Source organism: Aquarana catesbeiana, linkage group LG06 (assembly GCF_042186555.1).
Source record: "Aquarana catesbeiana isolate 2022-GZ linkage group LG06, ASM4218655v1, whole genome shotgun sequence".
NCBI lineage: Eukaryota > Metazoa > Chordata > Amphibia > Anura > Ranidae > Aquarana > Aquarana catesbeiana.
The window spans coordinates 105,805,884-105,828,305 of NC_133329.1; the positions used below are offsets into that span (position 1 = coordinate 105,805,884).

General features: G+C 42.0%; 1 protein-coding gene across 2 annotated transcripts in view; it reads right to left on the reverse strand.

Moving 5' to 3' along the window:
• Window positions 1-252: 252 nt before the first annotated feature.
• ABCA3 (ATP binding cassette subfamily A member 3) overlaps window positions 253-22,422 on the reverse strand; it is a 102,343-nt gene continuing 80,173 nt past the window's right edge. For both annotated transcript variants that reach the window (XM_073636617.1, XM_073636618.1), the window contains exons 20-32: window positions 21,711-22,017; window positions 20,064-20,337; window positions 19,585-19,789; window positions 17,570-17,789; window positions 14,613-14,771; window positions 14,273-14,430; window positions 13,152-13,280; window positions 11,522-11,716; window positions 10,495-10,682; window positions 7,061-7,231; window positions 6,790-6,974; window positions 5,137-5,210; window positions 253-3,467 (exon numbers count right to left, since the gene is read on the reverse strand). In XM_073636617.1, coding sequence (XP_073492718.1) covers window positions 3,336-3,467; window positions 5,137-5,210; window positions 6,790-6,974; window positions 7,061-7,231; window positions 10,495-10,682; window positions 11,522-11,716; window positions 13,152-13,280; window positions 14,273-14,430; window positions 14,613-14,771; window positions 17,570-17,789; window positions 19,585-19,789; window positions 20,064-20,337; window positions 21,711-22,017 — 2,397 coding nt within the window. In that variant the 3' untranslated portion in view covers window positions 253-3,335. The remainder of the gene's footprint in view (window positions 3,468-5,136; window positions 5,211-6,789; window positions 6,975-7,060; window positions 7,232-10,494; window positions 10,683-11,521; window positions 11,717-13,151; window positions 13,281-14,272; window positions 14,431-14,612; window positions 14,772-17,569; window positions 17,790-19,584; window positions 19,790-20,063; window positions 20,338-21,710; window positions 22,018-22,422) is intronic.

Consider the following 22,422-nt stretch of genomic DNA (forward strand, 5'->3'; position numbering starts at 1 on the left):
ATGTCCAGGGCAGCTGCGGCCTGTTTCTTAAAAGGGTCCTATGCGATTTCGGGTCCAGTTTAGGTGAAAATTTAAGTAAAAAATTTGCACCTGAATCATACCTGAACCAGTGAACAAAACCACAGCCGGACATGTGTGAACTTAGCTGTAGTCAAAATTGCCAGTGTTGGACTTGGCCCTGCGCTGTGTTCTTGCTGGAAAAAGGCAACATTTTATTAACGATCCTGAAAGAACTTAGACCAAGTCAGTGACTTTGAAAAGAGCAGCATAAATAAGATTTATTATTTCATTTTGTACAATCAATGCCTGTTTGGAGCAGTTAAATTATGTTCCAAGAATGTAGAGACCTCACGGAGCATCACACGCATTTTTCTCCCCTCAGTTCACAATTGAACACAAGCTTTGGGTTATATGACATCAGTGCAGACCATGCAGTGGATAACCATTCTATACAGGGCATGTACATTCACTTTAACCACTTTTTTTCTCCATTTATTTTAAGGAAAGGGGGGTGTGTGTGTGTTGCATCCTGGGACAAATCCACCGAAAACTAATATTTGCTTTGAGTGGACGCTGATTGGTTAAATCGTTTTTTTAAGGTCTTACTTTGATCAAGGACTCTAGGGGCAAAATCTACCTTTAAAGAGTGGAGTGGTTTCTTGAAGCAGCCAATCCAATTTCTGGCTTCAAAGCTCCAACTCCAGTCTCCACTACTTTTCCACAAATATCCATTCAAAAATACAAAATATATTAGTGCAAAAATGAACATCCAATCATATGGTCCCATCTACTTTATGGATATACTGCTCACTGTTTTTGTAATGCGTATTACATACTTATTAGCACCGATATCTTCAAAAAAGTGAGTTAATGACTGTTCATTCTCTTCCCATATAATGAACACATCGTCAACGAATCTTTCCCATTACTGCCAAAAACTTCTTCCTGTTCCTACTTCACCATAAATAAATTGGCAAGACTGGGTTCAAATTTCACTCCCAAAGCTACCCCCTTGGACTGCAAATAAAATGGATTCCCACACCAGAACTAAATTTTATGTCACCCAAAACTGTAAACAGTCAAGGATGAAGTACACTTGGCGTTGGGGGAGTTCTCTTGCTCCTTCCAAAGCTCATCGTACAGCCTCTAACCCATAACTAATATAGGTAGTTGAATCAACATCAACAGTAGCAAACAGAACTCTTTAACCTACCCTTTGTTTCTATTAAATCAGCCTTTTTCAACCAGGGTGCCCAGGCACCCTGTGGTTTCTTCAGTGGTGCCTTGGAAAAATGCCTAAAAATTGCCCAAAAATTGTATTCAAGCCAGCAAATGGAAAAAGCCTGCCTTTTAATTACACAAAGAAACAGGTTTTCATTGTTCACGATTACAACCAACCACCAGAGTCCTAACATCCAATAGTGTCATCGGTTGACAAGGTGGACCTCGGGTGCCTGCACAGCAGCCTTGTTTACCTGTCCCCTGCCCCTCTCCATCAGCACTGGGGGGTCATTAGCTGAGTGAGGGAGAAGAGAAACATTGTAATACTAGTCCGGACCAGTGTGCAAAGGTGTATTTGCTCTGGAAGAATACATTTCCTCTAATGTTGGGTGTCCTACATGTTTGGATGTTGCTGCATTATGTAAAACGATTAGTTTAGTTTTTTACATTTTAGAATGGGATGCCTCAAGATTGTGCAGAATATTAAAGGGTGCCTTGACTGAAAAAAGGTTAAGAGATACTGTATTAGATCACGTGGTTAGCACTTCTGCCTAGCAGCGCTAGGGTCATCAGTTCCAATCCCAACCATGGCACTACCTGCCTGGAGTTTGCATGTTCTCCCTGTGCCTGCGTGGGTTTCCTCCGGGTACTCCGGTTTCCTCCCACACTCCAAAGACATGCTGGTAGCTTAATTGTCTCCTGTCTAAATTGACCCTAGTATGTGTATGTATGAATGTGAGTTAGGGACTTCGTTTGTAAATAGGGAAGGATGTGAGCGCACCATATATATGTAAAGTGCTGCGTAAAATTGACAATTACCTGTAATAAAATAAATTAAGGTTTTTAGGTTTTACAGGAAAGGTTTATATACAAGGAGTCTTCATTTTCTTGTAAGCCTTTTTTTTACCCATCTGAGCAACATTGAGCACAGAGATGAAAACACTGTCTTTTTTTCTATAGATTTTGAAATATTTTTGGACAGTTTATTGATTTTTCACTTTATTCGCCATATGATTGGATGTTCATTTTTTCACTAATATACATTTTTTTTTTTTTAGAACGAATACTTCCACATTATAAGTTGGAGATTTGGTTTGAAATATAGCACCAGTTTATATAGAATTTCTAATGGATGGGCACCTCACTGGTCACTGTCCACCCAAATTATAAATATCAGTTCTGGTTGAACTTGGCTTTCAAAGTGCCCATTAAGTGGCTAAAGACTACAATTTAAATTTTAACTCTCTTATAAATTAAAGCAGATATTCCTTAAAGCTCCCAGCACCTCTCCTGGGGCACTGACAGCAGTAAGGCACTGTGGGAGCAGGGATACTGCTGCTTGTACATTCAGAACAGCAGCCATCAGCATAAGCACTCAAACTCTGCATTCCAGTCCTCATTATTTTCTTCTCAGAAATCCCTTCTGTGCTATACTCCCTTTCAGCTTAAAGTGTCCAACTTAAAAAAAAAAAAAATCCATTTTAAATCATCGTAGTGTGAGGCAAGTTTCTTCATTCCAACATTAAAACATTAAAACGTCACAATCATTTAACGGTCCAGTACCTCGTGGGAATATAGAGTGCAAACCTCGGTGTTAGGTTTTCAGTGCGGCCACGCCCACTGCGCTAAGGAGATAATGGGAGATCACCAGGTTACACACCATATAAAATGTAGGAAAGAGGAGGCACTGGTGGACGTTGGTCATCATCATCATAGGCCCAGCAAGAATTGGAATCTTCAAGATAAAGTGATGGAAAATGTTTGTTCTCATGAGCTCTTGCTAGGAGTTTCCAAAATTAAGACATGGTTTGATGTGGACGGAGGAATGTCATAGTAATAAATGAAATGTTTAGACAGAAATGGACAAAGTACTTTCACTGTGGAAAGGTGAGGTCCTTGAAGACCACGGAGGAATTCCTGGATGGAGACACTGGTGATAGATGACAATCCCGGACGGACGGACGCACAGGAAATGAAGACAGAACTAATGTCATCGTTAGGATTAGACAGCCGATTTGCACCTAATACAGTGTCTGCTATCAGAAAGGGAGCGTTGTGCCAGCCTCTTCTGCTTGTCTGAAACACCTCCAGCTTCCTTCATCGACGAGGTCCTCCTATACTAAGCCTACGTCTGGTGGCTGCTGGAAATGGCTGAAGCCCAGGAAGACTTGCTCCAGTGTGATCTGGCTTACACAGTAATCTTCCAGATCAAACTTCTCCTTGGCCTTTTCAAGGATCCCAAATACCTAGGAGGAGGATGAGACTAGTTAATTCTAGGCTCCACTGTGTTATTAATAAGTCAACTTGTGCAGCAACAGTACATCCAAGGCATCACTGGACATTTTGTACATGTCCCCCTCTAGTGGTTAATAGTAGCAATATGTAGTTTGAAAAACAATGCAACCTATGCCTTGGTCTAAAATAAGTTTCAGATATAATAGGAAAACAGCTGTGCAAAATGCTTCATCCAGATTTCCAAACACACCGAGGGACATTTATCAGACAAATTAGTCCTGAATTTAGACACAAGTCAGGTGGCTTCTCAGTTAACACAGTCTAAGGGGCCATACATGGGCCAAATATTGGGCAGTATTCGGCCTGACATTCGGCCCGTGTGTACAGCAGCCGGTCTGACTGAAGACAGCCAAACATTGGGCATCTATTGAAGGGGCATGACCGAAAAAGATCTGCTGATCAGTATCCGACCGGCACTCTCAGCCAGTGTCCTCCTGTCAGGGCAAGGCAGTCCCCCTGTCAGAACACAACAGCTCAGCGGAGAAATCGCTGTACTAACATCAGATTGCTAGTACAGGATCTCCTCCCGAGCTCTTCAGCTGGGTCGAACGAAAAAAAAAAAAATGATAGTGTGTACCAGGTTTTAGAGTTTAGAAGATAACATTTATAGTTCACTTAATAAATATAGTAAGTCCTAATTGGATTTGCAATGGACAGATTCACTTTGTTCCTGTATTTTACCAGTGTGGTTATACTTTTTTGGAGCCAATTCAAAACGACATAATTGAACATTGGGCATTATAAGGAACACGGAATATCTAGACATGATTCACAGCCACAGAGAGTAAAGGCTGGTACGCATGGGCCAAATATCAGCCGATTTAGAAAAAACTGTCCAGCATTTGGCCTGGGTGTACACCAGCCTGTCTAACTACCAACGATCGGCCAATGGCTGCAAGTGCTGATCAGTGTGTTCTGGCGGGGGATGGGGGCAGTCCCCCTATCAGAACACAATGGCCCAGTGGGGAGATTGCTGTACTAACATTGCTTGTGTTAGTACAGCGATCTGTCAGTTTTTTTTTCATTCAGCCTGCTGGGTTGAACGAGAAAAAAACACTCCCTGCGTGTACCAGGCAGTGATTGTAAAAGCATTAAAGCATTCTATGCATTGAGATGAAAAGCCTTCTGTGTGCAGCAGCCCCCCCCTCCCCCATCCCCTCTAGTACTTATTTGAGCCCCATCTCTAACCATCGATGTTGTAGAAGTGTCCCGGCTGCCCGGGACTCCCCTCCTCATTGGCTGAGACAGCAGCGCAGCGCCATTGGCTCCCACTGCGGTCAATCAAAGCCAGTCAGCCAATGAGAAGAGAGGGGGGCAGGACCAGGCCTGTGGCTCGGCTCAGGAGCCCCTATAGGCAAGCTGCTTGCTGTGGGGGCACTCAACAGGAGGGAGGGGCCATGAGCACCGAAGAGGGACTCAAGAAGGGGAGGATCTGGGCTGCTCTGTGCAAAACCACTGCACAGGGCAGGTAAGTATGACATGTTTGTTATTTTTAACCAAAAAAAAAAAAAAAAAGAGACTTTAGTATCACTTTAAAAATAACAAATCTAAGTAAAAGGACTGAAGTATAGCTTGAAAAATACTGAGGGTTATACAGCCAATAACTACACATTGTCTTACCTGAGCCCAACTCAGCTTTTGATTTGTTATGTGGTAATGAACCATACCTTGGTGCTCATGCTTCAGCAGGCTGCCTGCAAGGGGCAAAAAGCAAAAGGGCCGTGTTAACAAAGCAAACAATTCATCAGCCAAGATTGGTCTTTAAAAACGGTTAGGGTGCCTACACATACTTGTTTGAAGTAGATCTACAAAGAAAGACGAGCAGTGACAACTTCTAACCTATAAAGCTGGTCCTCTGTGTGACTGGCCTAAGTTGTGTAATGATGTGCAGTGTGTGGCTGAACCTTCATTTTCTTTTCAGAAAGGACTGCACAAGTTAATCGCCTAAAGGACCAGCCGCAGTCCTACTGCTCTCCTGGGCGAATCGCGTAGGAGTATACGTTGGCCTCTTTAAGAGTGATAGGGGGTGCGCACGAGCCCACGGCACGACGCCGGAGCCGATGCGCATGGCCAGCGGCCGCGATGTCCGCTGGCCACCAGCCATCGCTCCACAGAGAGCCAGAGCGGGTATCTGTCAATGTAAACAGATACCCGTTCTGACAGGAGAGTAGAGAGAGATCTGCTGTTCCTAGTGATCAGGAACAGTGTTCTCTCTCCTCCTGCAGTCAGTCCTATCTCCCCATAGTTAGAAACACCTCCCAGGGAACACATTTAACCCCTTGATTGCCCCCTAGTGTTAACCCCTTCCCTGCCAGTGACATTTACACAGTAATCAGTGCATTTTTATAGCACTGATCGCTGTATAAATGTCAATGGTCCCAAAAATGTGTCAAAAGTGTCCGATCTGTCTGCCGCAATGTCGCAGTCCCACTAAAAATCACAGAGCGCCGCCATTACTAGTAAAAAAATGAAAATGCCATAAATCTATCCCCTATTTTGAAGACGCTACAACTTTTGCGCAAACCAATCAATATACGCTTATTGCAATTTGTTTGACAAAAATATGTAGAAGAATACATATTGGCCTAAACTGATGAAGAAATGTGTTTTTTTTTTTGGGGGGGGGGATATTTATTATAGCAAAAAGTAAAAAGATTTTTTTTTTTTCAAAATTGTCGCTCTTTTTTGTTTATATCGCAAAAAATAAAAACCACAGAGGTGATCAAATACCAGAAAAAGAAAGCTCTATTTGTGGGGAAAAAAAAGGACATCAATTTTGTTTGGGTACAACATTGCACGACCGCGCAATTGTCAGTTAAAGTGACGCAGTGCCGTATCGCAAAAAATGGCCTGGCCAGGAAGTGGGTAAATCCTTCTGGTCCTTAAGTATAACCCATCTGTGTATTAGCTACTGCTACAGATGGTCATAGAAGCTCATTGGGGCCTACTAGGGAAGGCCCACATGGTACGGTAATGGCAATGCTGCAGCAATCTGAAAAGTGGATGATGGCTCTCCTACACAAAGCAGCAGCCTGGCTTTCCTGTGGTCCAACACCCCGATAACAGTACATTAATCAACAGGGTGGCTCAGGTAGCAATAGCACTATTTAGTGGTGGGGTGGGTGGGGTGTTCTGGATCACAGGAGAGCTAGGCTGCTGCTTTACGTGAGGGAGCCTTGGTCCAATGTCTCCATATTGCTGCACATGGCATTTTAACCCTTGCATCATAAGCATCAGAAGAAATATTTGTTGTTGCCGCTACTGGACACTCACCTGGAAAGACAGCCTCTACAAATTCTTTGAAGGCTTTCAGGTCATCTTCTCCTCTGGAAGTCTTGGCAAGCAATGTATAACCACTGCCAAATTTGCTTTTTAGGTGCTGGGGGCTACCGAGGCATTTTAGCTGACCATTTACCATAATGGCGAGCCGTGTACAAAGAGCCTCACACTCTTCCATGCTACAGGAAAGAGAAAATTGGTTTTGCAATAGGATTTCTAGGATTAATCTTTCTCTTGGTCACTCAGTAATTTCCAACATTCTCACCTATGAGAAGTGATGATCACAGCTTTCCCACTTTCCCGTGTCCTCGTCACAGCATCCCACAGCAACCTCCGAGCTACAGGGTCCATTCCAGTGGATGGCTCATCCATGAAAATGACAGGCGGACCTCCAATCAGAGCAATGCCAGCACTGAGCTTCCTCTTGTTTCCACCACTAAGAACAGAAAAATGGGTGGCATAGTGTAACCAATAGTAGCATAGGTAGCAGGAAAGAAAATGAGGAGGGACTCAAAGGGAAAGTATTTTCACCCTTTTAAGAAAGTCAAAATTTGCATAGAGATTTCTGGGGCTTCGGTGAGCATGAGGGCAGCCATTCTCATTACATATACATTAAATGAAGCAATGTGCCCTGATGGTATTCATCTCCGAATTCAAGAGAACTTTGAGGTATAGTTGTTGGACCATTAATGGATTTTTTAATCAATCTCTTCTAACAGGAGAAGTTCCCCATGACTGGCGGACAACTAATATTGTATCTATTGACAAGAAGCGCAGCAAGGTAGAAGCTGGCAATTACAGGCCAGTGAGTTTAACATCATCATCCGTTAATGGAATCACTCCTGAAAAGAAGGATCATCGATCACTTAAAAATACACAACTTGCTGGATCCAAAGCAGCATTGCTTTACTGAGGGCGGATCATGCCTGATTGGATTTTCTGTATTACCAGTACAGACTGACTGTATTACCAGTGTTTTGGATAAGGGTGGTGCTGTGGACATAGCATTTCTTGATTTCAGCAAAGGCATTTAATACAGTTCCACATAATGATCTAATACAAAAGTTGTACAAAAGCTAGGACTTAACCCTTGCTCGGTTCAGTGGATATGCAGTTGACTAAAGGATAGATACCAGAGTGTGGTTGTAAATGGGGTTCATTTAGAACAGAGACCAGTCGCTAGTGGTGTACTACAAGTCTCTATACTAGGTCCTGTTTTATTTCATCTATATGTAAGTGATATAAGTAAAGGTTTGTTGGGCAAGGTATGTCTTTTTGCTGATGATACAATTGTGTGTAATAGGGTTGACATCTCTGGAAGGGTCTGTAACATGGAACATGATTTGGCATTGCTGAAAAATTGGTCAATGCAGTGGAAACTGCAGTTCAATGTTTCTAAATGTAAAATAATGCACCTATGGAAAAGGAACCCCTAGAGAGAGTACAACATTGGGGGTACAGGGTTAGCCAGCACTACAAAGGAAAAAGATTTGAGGGTACTTATGTCAGAAGATTGCAAAATGAGCAAACAGTGTGACCAGGCAGTGGCAAAAGCGAATAGAATTCTAGGATGCATTACTAGGAGGAAGGAGGTTCTGATTCCCCTAAATAGATCTTTAGCGAGATCGCAATTAACCGTTTGCCGACCAGCGCACGCCGATTTATGTTGGCAGAATGGCACTGGCAGGCAAAAGGGCGCACAGGTACGTCCCCTTTAGGAAGCGGTGTCGCGAGTGTGCCGTCGGAGGCGCGCGTGCCACGGTCTCCGTGACCGCGGGTCCCGCGGACTCGATGTCCTCCGGGTGCCCGCGATAGTGTCACGGAGAGGAAGAACGGGGAGATGCTTTTGTAAACAAAGCATTTCCCCGTTCTGCCTAGTGACAGGACAGTGATCACAGCTCTCTGTTATCGAGAGCTGTGATCACTGATCTGTGTGTTGAAGTCCAGCCCCCTCACAGTTAGAATCACTCCCTAGGACACACTTAACATATTCACTGCCCCCTAGTGGTTAACCCCTTCACTGCCAGTGTCATTTACACAGTAATCAATGCATTTTTATAGCACTGATCGCTGTATAAATGACAATGGTCCAAAAATAGTGTCAAAAATGTCCGATGTGTCCGCCATAATGTCACAGTCCCGATAAAAATCGCAGATCGCCGCCATTACTAATAAAAAAAATAATAATAAAAATGCCTTAAATCCATCCCCTATTTTGTAGACGCTATAACTTTTGTGCAAACCAATCAATATACGCTTATTGCGATTTCTTTTTACCAAAAACATGTAGAAGAATACATATCAGCCTAAACTGAGGAAAAACATTTTTTTTTATATATTTTTGGGGGATATTTATTGTAACGAAAAGTTAAAAAATAATGCGTTTTTTTCCAAAATTGTCGCTATTCTTTTGTTTATAGGGCAAAAAATAAAAACCGCAGAGGCGATCAAATACCACCAAAAGAAAGTTCTATTTGTGGGAAAAAAAGGACGTCAATATTGTTTGGGTACAACGTCGCAGGACCGTGCAATTGTCAGTTAAAGCGATGCAGTGCTGAATCGCAAAAAGTGCTCTGGTCAGGAAGGGGGTAAATTCTTCCGGGGCTGAAGTGGTTAAAATACTGTGTTCAGTTCTAGAGACCTCACTTACACAAAGATATTGATAAGATAGAACGAGTCCAGAGATGGGTAACAAAGATGGTAAAAGGTGTGGAGGATCAAACATATCGAGAGTGACTTCAGGAACTTAAAGGAGAAGCTTGTTTGGCTGTACGTCTCCTATGGATTACAGGAGTGCAGTTCATTCTGCACTCCTGTGACCTGTTTTCAGCAGACAGCGGGCTGAAGCCTGTTGTCGGCTGAGTTCACAGAGCTGGTCCAGGCTGGGGCGAAATTGGGACAATCAAGTTGGGATCCTCCCACAACCCTGGACCTCCACCTGGCTCAGCCTCTCAACTAGCCGCTGAGAGCCTGAGCCAGCCGTTATGCAGAGCAGACTTCACCAGCTCTCTGCTCATGGAGCTTTGGGAACTGAGCGATCAGCGGTCTTTGATCGCTCGGTTATTAGCCTTAGATCCGACAGGGGACAGATGCAGCATCCACCTAGGTAAGCATAATTTTGAAAAAAACAAAACAAAACCCAAACTTCTCTTTTAATATGTACAGTCTGGAGGAAAGAAGGGAAAGGGGGGACATGATAGAAACCTTTAAATACATATCAAGGGGGTGAATAAGGTTAAGGAGGGCAGTTTTTTCAATATGAAACCAAAATCAAGAACAGGGGGACATGACCTCAAACTAACTGGAGAAAGTTCAAAACTAATCTTAGAAAGTATTATTTTACTGAAAAGGTAGTTGATGATTGGAATAAACTTCCAGCAGAGGTAGTGAGCCAGTCAATGGTAAATAGCTTCAAACATGCTTGGGACAAACATATATCTATACTCTGACAAAAAAAGTAAAAAAAAAAAAAAAAAAAAAAAACCAAACAAATAAAAAAAAAACAGCAAAATAAATAAATAAATAAATAAATAAATAAATAAATCAAAATTGGGCAGACTCGATGGATTACTCTGTCTTTTTTCTGCTGTCACTTTTCTATGTCTCTATAGGCTCTGCTTCATAATAGTACTATACGACTCTCCAAAGTATAACACAGGTATAGATCATAGATTGTCCTATCTATCACAAGCTCCTCACCTATATGTCCGCACCAGCTTATTGGCGTAAGCCTCCAGGAGCAAACCACGTAGCATGTTCTCCACACAGCTGGTGATGTAGGTCTCAGGGACACCACGCAGACGCGCATACAAGCACAGAGTCTCCCGACCAGTCATGTGCTCCAGCAGGGGGTCAAACTGGGGACAATACCCAATCCGCTGTTGAGCCTAAGAAAAGTGTTCAAAAACACATAATCTGTTATTTCAGATATAGATTTGAAAGAGATATACTTGATGTGATAATCCTATCAATGTATGCTAAGACTTTCAACATCTTGTTTTTAAGTACAGTTTATGATTACATATGTACATGGGTAGCCATATTTACTCATTACATACTCAAGCTCTGCTTCCTGCTTTGTAGTGTTACACAATGGTTGTACATTCTCACAATGCACGTTTGTTGCCAGCCCAGTGAAAACAATGCGCCAATTCTACAACCACACCACTTGTGGTGTAACTGATACCGTCAGTAACTATAAGGAAGGGAGGTTGAGTGATTGCAATAAAATATAGATTTCCCTCTAATGGCTAACCTTCAAATTCACATATTAAAAAAAAACAAAAAAAATAAAAATAAAAAAAAAAGTGAAAGCTGTGACAAAAATGAATAAACGATAATACTGCAAAAAAAAATAAATAAAAATAGGTGTTTGTTACAAGACAGTATATACCATAATTTCCCTTTAAGACTCAGAATTAGGGATGAGCTCCGGCGTGTTCGCATGGCGCACGTGCCGAGCCCGCCAGGAAGTCGGCACGGCGCAGCGCTAATCACAAGCAGTGAGACATTTCCCGATCTCTGCAGCCGCACATCGGGAAATGTCTCACTGCTTGTGATTAGCGCTGCCCCGTGCCGACTTCCTGGCGGGCTCGGCACGTGCGCCATGCGAACACGCCGGAGCTCATCCCTACTCAGAATTAGTAAGTAAGTAAGCAAGCATCAGATCTGGTCTACACACACACACACACACACACACACACACACTTTGTATGATTAAAATCACCTTCTTCATGCTATGCAGGATACTGTGTCCGTCAATATACGCATCCCCTGAGCTGACAGTTTCGTCCCCAGTCAGCATGCGGAATGTGGTGGTCTTACCAGCTCCATTAAATCCAAGCAAACCAAAGCACTCTCCTCGGCTGATGGCTAAAGACATGCGGTCAACGGCAAGGAGGAAGTCACGCCGACCATAAACCTTAAAAATAAGATTATATATATTTAAAGATCAATATTTTCATCTTTGTTCAGATAGGACTCCGAATATGCAATTTTACTTGTATGGCTTTTCTATTTTTCCTGTAGGAGTCAGTCCATTCCCTTTTGGATCTCTTATAATTAATTTCCCATATATAACAATGACATAAAGTATAACAATGCTTTTCAGTGTACCTAGAGCGATTCACATAATTACCCGTTCCCTGGAGGAGCTCACGACCATACCCAACGCATACACACTAGAGCCTACGTGAGAGGTGGCCAATTAACCTACCAATATGTCTTTGAAACCCATGCAAACACGGGATGGACACAGCTTGTATACAATAGCTGGACAAAGGTAAAAAGTCACATTTGCATTAGCTAGTAGTAGTTAGTGACATTTAACTGGACTTGTAATGTTGACATTGAAGTATTTGTACAACACTTAACATTGCAGGAAAAGTCCAGTTGAATGTGACTAAATACTAAGGCCCCTTTCACACGATCGGCCTGCTCAGATCCGCCTGTCTGTTTTTCAGGCGGATCCAAGTGGGCCACCCATTGACTTCTATGGGCAGGCGGATGTCAGCAGATTTGTGACCGCTGACAACCGCCTGGCATCCGATCTGACAAGATCCGCTCAAAACAGACGGATGGCTCGCCATCCGTCCAGCGGATCGGATGAAAATGGACAGGCTGTCCGTTTTCCTCCGATCTCCCCATATAGAACAGCGGGGCTCTGACAGGTCTGTCCTTGCACAGTGAGCAGAGACGGACCTGTCATCCACCTGCTCAGAGGAGATCAATGGAGCGATCCCCCGCTCAGCAAGCGGGGTCTGTCCAGCGGATTCGCCCCGTGTGAAAGGGGCCTAATAGCTATATCATGATCTGGATAAATGAGAATCTTCAAAGACACATTTGCATTGATAAAAAAAAACAGAGCTCCGGGCTCCTTCAGAAAAAACTGAAAGTCAGCAGCTACAAAATACTGTAGCTGCTAACTTTTAATATTAGGACACTTACCTGTCCAGTGGTGTCTTCACCCGAGCTGATTTTTCAATCAGCTCTCGGGTGCTGCTGCTGCCATCTCAGATAAGGGAAACCAGCAGTGAAGCCTTGTGGCTTCACAGCTGGTTCCCTACTGCGCATGTGCGAAGCGCGCTGCACTTTGTGAATGGCCCGGGAGCAGGGGAAGGAGGGGGGGGCGAACTTCCGGCTGGGTTCGCCGCCATTAGCTCAGCCAGAATTGGGAGTGGGTAACTATCAAAATCAGGTACCTGCTCCTCCCCAATGTGCAAAATGTGGCAGCGGAGGGGGGGGGGGTGCAGAGGCAAACAAGCAGAGCTTCCCCTTTCAGGAGGAGCTCCGCTTTAAATAAACTACTTTTCTTTAACTGAATTATCAGGAAATGAAACTCCCTTCCCAGGTCTCACCTTACTGAGCTCCTTGATTACTAAAGGGCTGCTGAGCGATTGCTCTACAGGAGACTCCAACACCTTCTTCCTCTCGTCTGCTACATCTCGGTCTTCTGGGGGAGAGACTGGAGATTCTGGGAGTGCAGACTGATAAAAACAGAAGGTGGAGAGAGATATAGGATTATGCAATTAGCAACAAAATTAGATGCAGATGCATGATGTACGTACTTTGTTCAGCCTCTAAAGAAATAAGACAGGTTAAGGTGTATGTAAACCCTCACATTGTAAATCGACACATTTAGTTTAGAATAGAAATAAAAGGCAAAACATTTGTGTATGCATATAAAAAAAAATAATTGCTTTTTTATAAGTGATCACGTTCCTTCTGTTCTCAGCTGCATAAGAGCTGGAGCAGAAGAAACAGCAGCACACTGATCATTCTAGTGAAAGGCTGTGCAGGTGTCAGGACAAGTCTAATCATTGGGGAAAGAGTAGGCTGAGTTCCCAGCATAGCTAGAGAACTGACCACCTGTGCTCTTCTGCTTAGTGTGGTAGGTTTTGAATAGAACGAATAGAAAGAAGAGGGACTGACAGGAGATTTCACACAAAGGAAGCAAAACAAAGAGAACCGGATACTTTTTCATACAAGCACATGGTACAGCAGCCACATATCATGAATATAACATGTTGGGTTTACATATTCTTTAAACAAAATGCTTGTACTGTATTAATTTCAAATGAACATACTTCACAAAAAGCATTTTGTAAATTATGTATTATTTGGGTTTTTTTCCAGTTTTTTTGAACATATGAATTTGACCTAAAAAACAGAAAGTAAAATTGCAGAGTCTAATAATGCACGGGTGAGGCAATGCTCTTAGGACCAATGTTTTGCTCCCTCCAGTATACTGTATATGTTTGGAGCCTGTTTCGCCTCTAACAGAAGTAAGAAAATTGACCAACTATACAAGGAAGACACTAGCAAATGGCCAGACTTATGATTTGGGTGTGCATTGAGCAATCACGTTATTGATGTTTGACTTATTAGCTATATCATTGCCTCACCAGTTAACTATCTACAGTATTTTATTCAATCATTATTCAATCCATATTACTTTAACAAACAAAATATATTGTACCCAGTAACGACGTCTAAACTGCCAAAGCTGGCAGAGGATTCGGCTCTCGATAATGAAGAGGAGACACAGAAAGGTGAGGCCCTGGACGGTCAATGATGTCAAATAACGACCCACTCCCGGTTGAGAGAAAGAGTAGTAATTTGTTTGATAGCTGATGTCTGGAAGGAATATGATGGTTACATCACTGAAATTATTCTTGACTCACATAATCAACACCATATAATAAATATAATATTATATATACACAGTACTGTATTTCAATTTTCAACTACTTCCAAAGCCTAAAGATGGTACTTTAAGCTCAGGAGCTCATGAAAGGTGACAGATGCTCAATACTCACTCAGCACTTTGCAGATGAATTCAGTTGGAATAGAGGAAGTGCAGAACTGCAGGAAGTGATAGTTTTGGTAGAAGTTACTAAATGCTCGCCCCAGACAATAATTGGGAAGCACCAAAAATACAAGGTCCAGCGTTTGAGACAGGTCAACCAAGCCAAGGGCTGTTAACAGAATTACAAAGAGAGTATGAATGATGATTGGACACAAAGCATTACAATAAAAAGATTAATTCAAAGGTATAAATCACCCTAGGTGTGCTACTGCAACAGCGCTCTCCCTTATTTAAATATAATATAAAAACATTTTTTATATATGAATGTGCTACAGTACTGCAACAGCGCTCTTTCTTATTAAAAAATAAATAAAAATATATATACCGTATTTAAAAAATTATACATACATATAGTTTAATTACAAATCACTATACGCATGCTTATGCGATATAAATAAGTAACTAATCACACTGTGAATAAATACATAAATTATACATATTGTGCAAACACACAAAAAATTTTATCTGAAAATCCAAACTCAAGAAACAATAAAAGAAGATGTCCACCAACATTCATGTGCAATAAAACAAATCCAATAACAAAACCACCAGCAATAAATAACTTTAGTGTCCCCACACTTTTTTATTTTTATTTTTAGACTAGCTCCACACACTTTAGAACACTATTCAAGCAAATCCTTTCCTTCTCATGTGTCAGAACTACACTCTTTATGCATAATCCCAAAAGTGTGCTTTAGAAGTGTACTCCCACCTAATTTGATGGACCTCTATAATCACAGACAGTCAAACGCAGCATGTGTTCAACACCAGATTTCACAGCACTCCTCTGCAACTGCCTCCAGTGCTCTCCTTCACAAGATGTACAATATAGCTCAAAACACAATAAAGAACTCCATAGTGCTCACTGCATGCTTATTTTATTTAAAATCTGTGGTCAACAACCCCCACATTAGGAGACAATAATTCAGCATATAAAACAAGTCCAAGGAGAAGCTACCTATCACTGTTCCTCTGCCTGTGTGAATGCAGCGGCACTCAATAGGACCGGTGAGGAGGTGCAGCATGGTATGGCGGCAGTAAACACACAAGTTGCAGACACAGTAAAGAGTCCAGTTGCAGACACGAAACTTATATTAAGGTAGAAGTTCAACAATTCACAACAAGCCTGGCAGGATGGCACCTGACCCGGAACACTCACAGGATGCAAAGCTATATGTAGTAGAGCAGGTCTCAGGAATGCCAACAGCGCCGGTTTTGAGGGGCGGAATGCAGCGTGGCCGGTCCATGCCCAAATGGGGAGGTTTCTAGGAAGAATGGGGTGTCTTACTTGACTGGAATCTCTCCCTGCCACTAATCATTGTCCCTGTCAGGTGGCTGACTTGTCCCTACACTACCCACATGCAATATGAGCTCCAAGCCTGGGAGCCAGGGCCTCAAACAGGCTCTATCTGGCCCAAGATGGGTTCCAGAGTCACATGGTAGCAGCGTCCAATCGGATTTCTTCCCCAGTGACCCAGGAAACAATAGAGGAACCATGTTCCTCTTGACTTCCCCCTCCAACTGCAATACCAATGTGGTCAAGCGCCTCCTACAGTGCACAAAATAGACTGCACCTGCCTACAAAGCGAACAGCATGATGACATCACCAAACATTCTCCACCTGACACACTGTGTCCCTAATGGACTTCCTTAGAGGTAGGAGGTCCTAGGATGCATACACACCTCATGACTTGTTACGAAGGCAACACATAAATAATTACACGGACACAAGAAATTAATCTTTTAGCACTGGACCTGGTACAGCTGTCCACCTATTCTCATACCTAACTAAACGGCAATACTTCAATCTATAAAATAGGTTACAAAACTGCTAGTAATATAATAATATATACTGGATGTAATCTCATCCATATATACTAACAAGAAATACAACGGATATACTATATATTTATATATAAAATTTGAAACACAAAATTATAGGAACCTATTGTTATGCGAACAAGTAAAAGGAAACTCTGTAGTCCATATAGCGATTTAAATAGTTGGTTACAAAATTGACAATCAAAACAGTTGACGCGTTTCAGCAACAGCTTTCGTCGTAGATGCTACGACTAAGCCTGTTGCCGAAACGCGTCAGTTGTTTTGCTTGTCACTATTTGTAACCAACTATTTAAATCGCTAAATGGACTACAGAGTTTCCGGCTCAATCCTTTTACTTGTTTCTGCTGTAGTGTTTAAGGACACACTGAGCCTGAGCACCTGAAAGAGGATCTTGAAAATTGGACTGGGAGTTCCCCGCTGTCTCTCTTTAAACTTATTGTTATGCTAATCAGCCATAAAAACACATACATTTACCAAGCAATGTCAATAAAAAAAATAAAAAATAAATTATATATATATATATATATATATATATATATATATATATATATATATATATATATATATATATATATATATATATATATATATATATATCTCATATTGCCTAACACTAAAACCAACAAATATATATGGATGACTAAATGACTAAAGCTATCACCTGAATATAAGACATATACTGTATATGTAAAATTTATGTACAAAATCAATTTTAAAACACTATAAAAATATATAGATTAGAAAAATAAAATATTATTAATTAATACCAGGAGAATTTTGAACACCCAGACTCCAAATCACTAGAAAAGCAGTTGCTGTCTAACCAAAAAAAACCTAAACAAAACATCAACCTGAATGTAAGGAGTTTCGCGCAAACCTGCTAACACTACTATGGTAAGCTTATAAAAAGGTGATAATTAAATGATGCAAAGAACCAGCTGAATGTGGGACATAACATCACCATTTCTAGCTCAAAACTAATAAAGGCACTAAATATTTTTCATTTTCTAGATTTACTATGGATGACAGGTGTATGGTAAATGTATAAGAGTTTGCCATTCCCACCTGGAATGCTCATGATAGTGACCGATAAGAAGCTGGCAGTGCCAGACAGAATGTTGAAGATGGTGAGTCGGGTGTATGCAGTTGCAGTGGAGGTGAATAGGAAGCTAAACAAGTACATGAGGGGAATGACAGCCCAGCCATAGAGCAGTAACATTATCATGACATCCACCAGGTGATGATCATCTGTGTACGCCCGGACTTTGAAGGCCTCAAATACCACCTGTCAGAGAAAATGAGTAGAAATTAGACATGTGAAGCAAACAGGAAATGAGACGTCCTGCAAAATAACATGTAATGGAGACAAATAAAAATATGGAATGCACAAGCAAAACTATGTGATGCCTTAGGAAACAAAGTGCATCTAAAATCATACCTTTTTTTGGAGTTTTGGATGAAGTGGTTAGAAACCCTGCCAGGTTTCTAATGCTGTCTATTTTGCTATTAAGGGAGATTTACTCTCTCCATTTATCAAAGGGACTGAATAAGAGGGTGAATCTCCCTAACCGGGGATCAACAACAACAAAAGTTCTAACCCATCATCACTTATTCCCGAAAACTAAATTGATAAAAATAAAGAAATGGACCTTGGGGGTAGTTTTAATGACCTATATTTATCCAGAGTAATAAAACCTAACTCCTAATGGAGCAGATGCTAATTCAGTCTACAGTATATAAAAATGTCAGCTACCTGTCTTAAATAAAAATGTACTGGATCAATAACTTCCTATTAAAAAACAAATGTTCATGCTGCCCACAGCAATCAGTTAGATTCCCTTTTTATGTTCTAATCTGCCCTAGGAGCATAGAACAAGACAGTAGCTCTATCAGTTGTGGAAATGATGGAGGTCAGGGTGAGAAGGAGGGAAACCTAAGCTAGGTTCACATCTGTGCGGGTGGTTCCCGCTGCGGGTACACACCTGTTCCCGCAGCCGCAACCACCCACACAGAAAAAACACACTGGATGCATGCGGGTGTCATTAATCCTAATGGCACGCTGTATGCATTGGAAATCATTCCTGCACTGCACATGCAGTTCCAATGTGGGCTGTGATTCCAGCAATGGTGCAGGGACCATTTCCCTGCGTGACATCAGGAGGCATGACAGCCCATTCAAATGAAGGGCCTGCCATGCTTATGCAAAATGCGGCTCGCAGAGTCGCATTAATGTGAACATCAGCTAAAACAAGAAAACTGCAGCACTAGATATAAAAAAATAAAATAAAAAAAGGCTTTACAAGTCTACAAACTGCATGTTATGTCATATTCTAGTTCAGTGATCACCAACCTTTCGGACCTCACGGACCACTAAACACAGTTTTGAATCCCGTGGACCACTAACATGAATTTATGCCATTTACACACAATCCTCCAGCTCTCTGCGACCCCCCCTCCCCGCACTCTGCATCACACTACTGCCCTACACAGACTCATCATCGGATCTAAACACCTTATTCAGCCATGTGCTCGAGCTCAGTGCTCCCTCCCACAGTCAGTGATAAAAAATACAGATGAGGCATCAGATATCAATGCTCGCTGACCGTACTGTCAGAGCACATAGAGAACAACACTGGAAACAACATTGGGCAGTATACATCCGCCACAATGTTGATTTGATTTTTAAATGCTGAATTTTCTCGCGGACCATCAGTGGTCCACGGACCACTGCTCTAGCGTACCGGCCTGATAAGGTGGTCAGAGAAGCACAAAATGCACAATTGTTACACCAATAAGCTTAATATCCCATATTGAAGTTAATCTTCTGGTTTAACTGTTCCTACAGGATAGTTTTGGTGTAAACAACAAATTGCAGGTTCCTACATAATGCCCAATTACAACAATCTGGCCACAATAGGATGACATTTTGAATGTATAGTTTTTCCATATAATGCTCTGAAAGGAGCAGTGCTGAAATAAGAATAAACACACCCATGTATCCAAGTATTCCTCCACACTGAACGGACTCACTCTATGTTAATTGTAAACCTTGACTACAGACACCGGCAAAGCCCACTTACCAGCATCAGAGCACATGGGATTAAGAAGTTGAGCAGGTCCCAGGTCAGGGCGGACAACCAATAGCTGAAGGAAGAAGCTCCACTAACCAACTGTACATGTTTTGACTTTATAGCTCTTTCTCCAACCAGAAGCAGAGAAAATGTGCTGGCCAAAGAGGCCATTCCATAGAGCAAGTTGATGGCAATGGCAAATCCAGTCTGAGCCCTGTAGGGAATACGGAACAAATTGGATGAATGCAGCAGCAATAATATTGCAAACAGTCTTGCATGGCTTGTTATAAGCAGTGCAGTTAGCCTCACCTGCCAATTAAACTGTAATCCTAAATGTGATAAAAACCAATATCCTCCCACCACTTCCTACACAGCTCATTTTCCCGAACAATCATGAATACTGCAGACATGATACTACACTAGTGAAATATTGACTCTCTACAAGCCTAGTATTCTGTAGATTCTAGTCTTGCTCCCTATCCACTTACTCAAGCAACTGATCCCGTGCAGTTTCTGTAGTGTTCCGTGGCTGGGGGTAGTTGGTCACTGAAAGTGAGGCGTTGGGGCCAGCAACTAGCCTGAACAGGGCATTATCAACCAGAGCAAGAGCAGCAGCTACGGCGTGAAAGGCCTGGTTGTTAAAACGTGCAATGATGCGGACATGCGAGTTAACGCTCTGGATCTCTGCAGCACAGAGACAGTGCTCTGCGAACAGGGCTCCCTCTTCAGAAGTCTTATTCAGGAGGTATTCATCAAGGTCACCTAAAAAAAGACAATGATAATATAAATTTAAAATCAAAGAATTTAATCCTTTGCTATACACCTGGGATCACAATAAATGGAAAAAGACTGGAGAAGAAACCAGTTACTTGACATGTCCAAGTCATGTGAATGGCTTCTCCTCCAATCAAAGTTTTCTCTGCAGTGTTAAACAGAGAGAACTTTGTGGGACACAGTATGCCCTATATCCCAGCCTGCAACACACTGTGGTGTCCAGTGGAGAGTGGAATCTGCTCCCTGCTTTAAATAGGTTTCTTTTAAAAGGGATTCTTTTATTGATGAGATAAAAAAAACTAAAAAAAGAGTGAACCCTTATCACTGTGGCATCTGGACAGATCATATTAATTAATCGTCAAGATCCCTTAAATTCTATCAGTTTAGTACACACTTTGTTCAACAGTACCAATCTCTGATAAAGAGGAACCCGCTGAACCCCAAAATGCATTGGCTTTTCATGATATAAGAGCCAGAATAAATTTAAATCTGGACTATAAAGATTCAGCATTTTTCCTCCTTCAGCCTTGCACACACAGTCCCTACTCAAATAAAGGGCTGACCTTTGGCCATCCTTCATAGGAGATCTGCCTAAGGAGAATCGTTCCCTGTATGATTGGTGACCCCAACAAATGGGGAATAGAAGGGATCACATAGGGCAAGGGAATACTTACATATATCTGATGCACCCAGTACCCACCATAGGAGAGAACTCATGGTTAGGTGAGGCAAGCCTTGGACTTGTAGTCCACTACCGATAAAGCCTCTCTGGGGAAGAAACAAAACACCTCCAATCCTATGTTGATCCAGGTGTCGTCTGTTCTAAATGAGATGCTGTGATGGAAGGACCAGGTTTGACCATTATATGCGTTCACCGAGGGGGAGCAATGGAGTCATCGCAGCAAACCCCTATCATAGTGGGGAACTGCATGCGCTTGATGGCAGTTGTTGGGGGACTACCAAAAACTATAATACCCAGCCTGTCACCCAACACCGTATTGGATGGAAAAAAAAATCCATTGGCAGGAACAAAAATATTTCTTTGTCCAGAGCAAAAATCCATCGACCAGAACAAAAAAAAATGAAAAATCTGTTTATATGAACAAATTTCCTGAAGAAAAAAAAAAAAGGAGAAAAAAATCCTATGCACAAAAAAAAAACTGCGCTATGTGTTGCAGATGGTGAGTTTGGCCACCAACAGCGGCCCACCACTTGGGTGTACTTTTAGCTTCAGTTGCACCTAGCGCCTTGGCCCTGCAGGTGGCAACATCAAACCTGTCCATCATGTAGATTGCTATGTCTTTCAATGAACAGAAGAGAAACTAGGTCATATGATAGAGAGCTGCAATCCTGAATCTTACCTATTACTTCTTGCGGGTTCACATAACGTTCATCAAGCTGTTCTTTAAAGTTCTCTGCCAGGCTCTGTAGCAAGAGGGACGCATTGGGAGGAAGAGAGTATGGCACTGCTGTGTACCCATAAGGTGCCAAGCTCATTTCCAGAGCTGGAGAATCCTGTGGTCCAGGGAATGTCTTTGCTACTACCAGAGCCAATGTCGTGAATACCAATGGTACCAGGAACTGCCCCACCACCATCTTCCAGTTCCTCCAGCTGTAGGCAGCACGCTTCATGAAAAGAGCATAAAACTGCTGACACCAGAGGTACATCTACAAAAATGAAAATATGGATTACCTATTTTATTTAGGTAAATGGAACTGAATAGAAAAGGGCCCAAAAGCAACTAGTCGGGATATAAAAATGGGATCTGCTTATGTTTAAAGGAACAGGTTCTAAGACTGTCCCACCACCTGACATGAACATACTTGTTTCAGATCAGTGAGTCACTAAATAGTAGCAGGTACGGATGAAAGCTCCGGAACCTTTGCCGCCAAAACACACATAAGCAAAATCTCTATCTTTATACGTTCCTTTCTCAAACACAGTAAATCATGATTATATGGTGGTATGAGAGGATCCTCTTCACCACTTCATTATCTCCATCTTCAAATGTTTTAAACATCTTTCAAGAAGCTAATGCACTTGCACCCTATAATAAGACCTACCTATAGGTA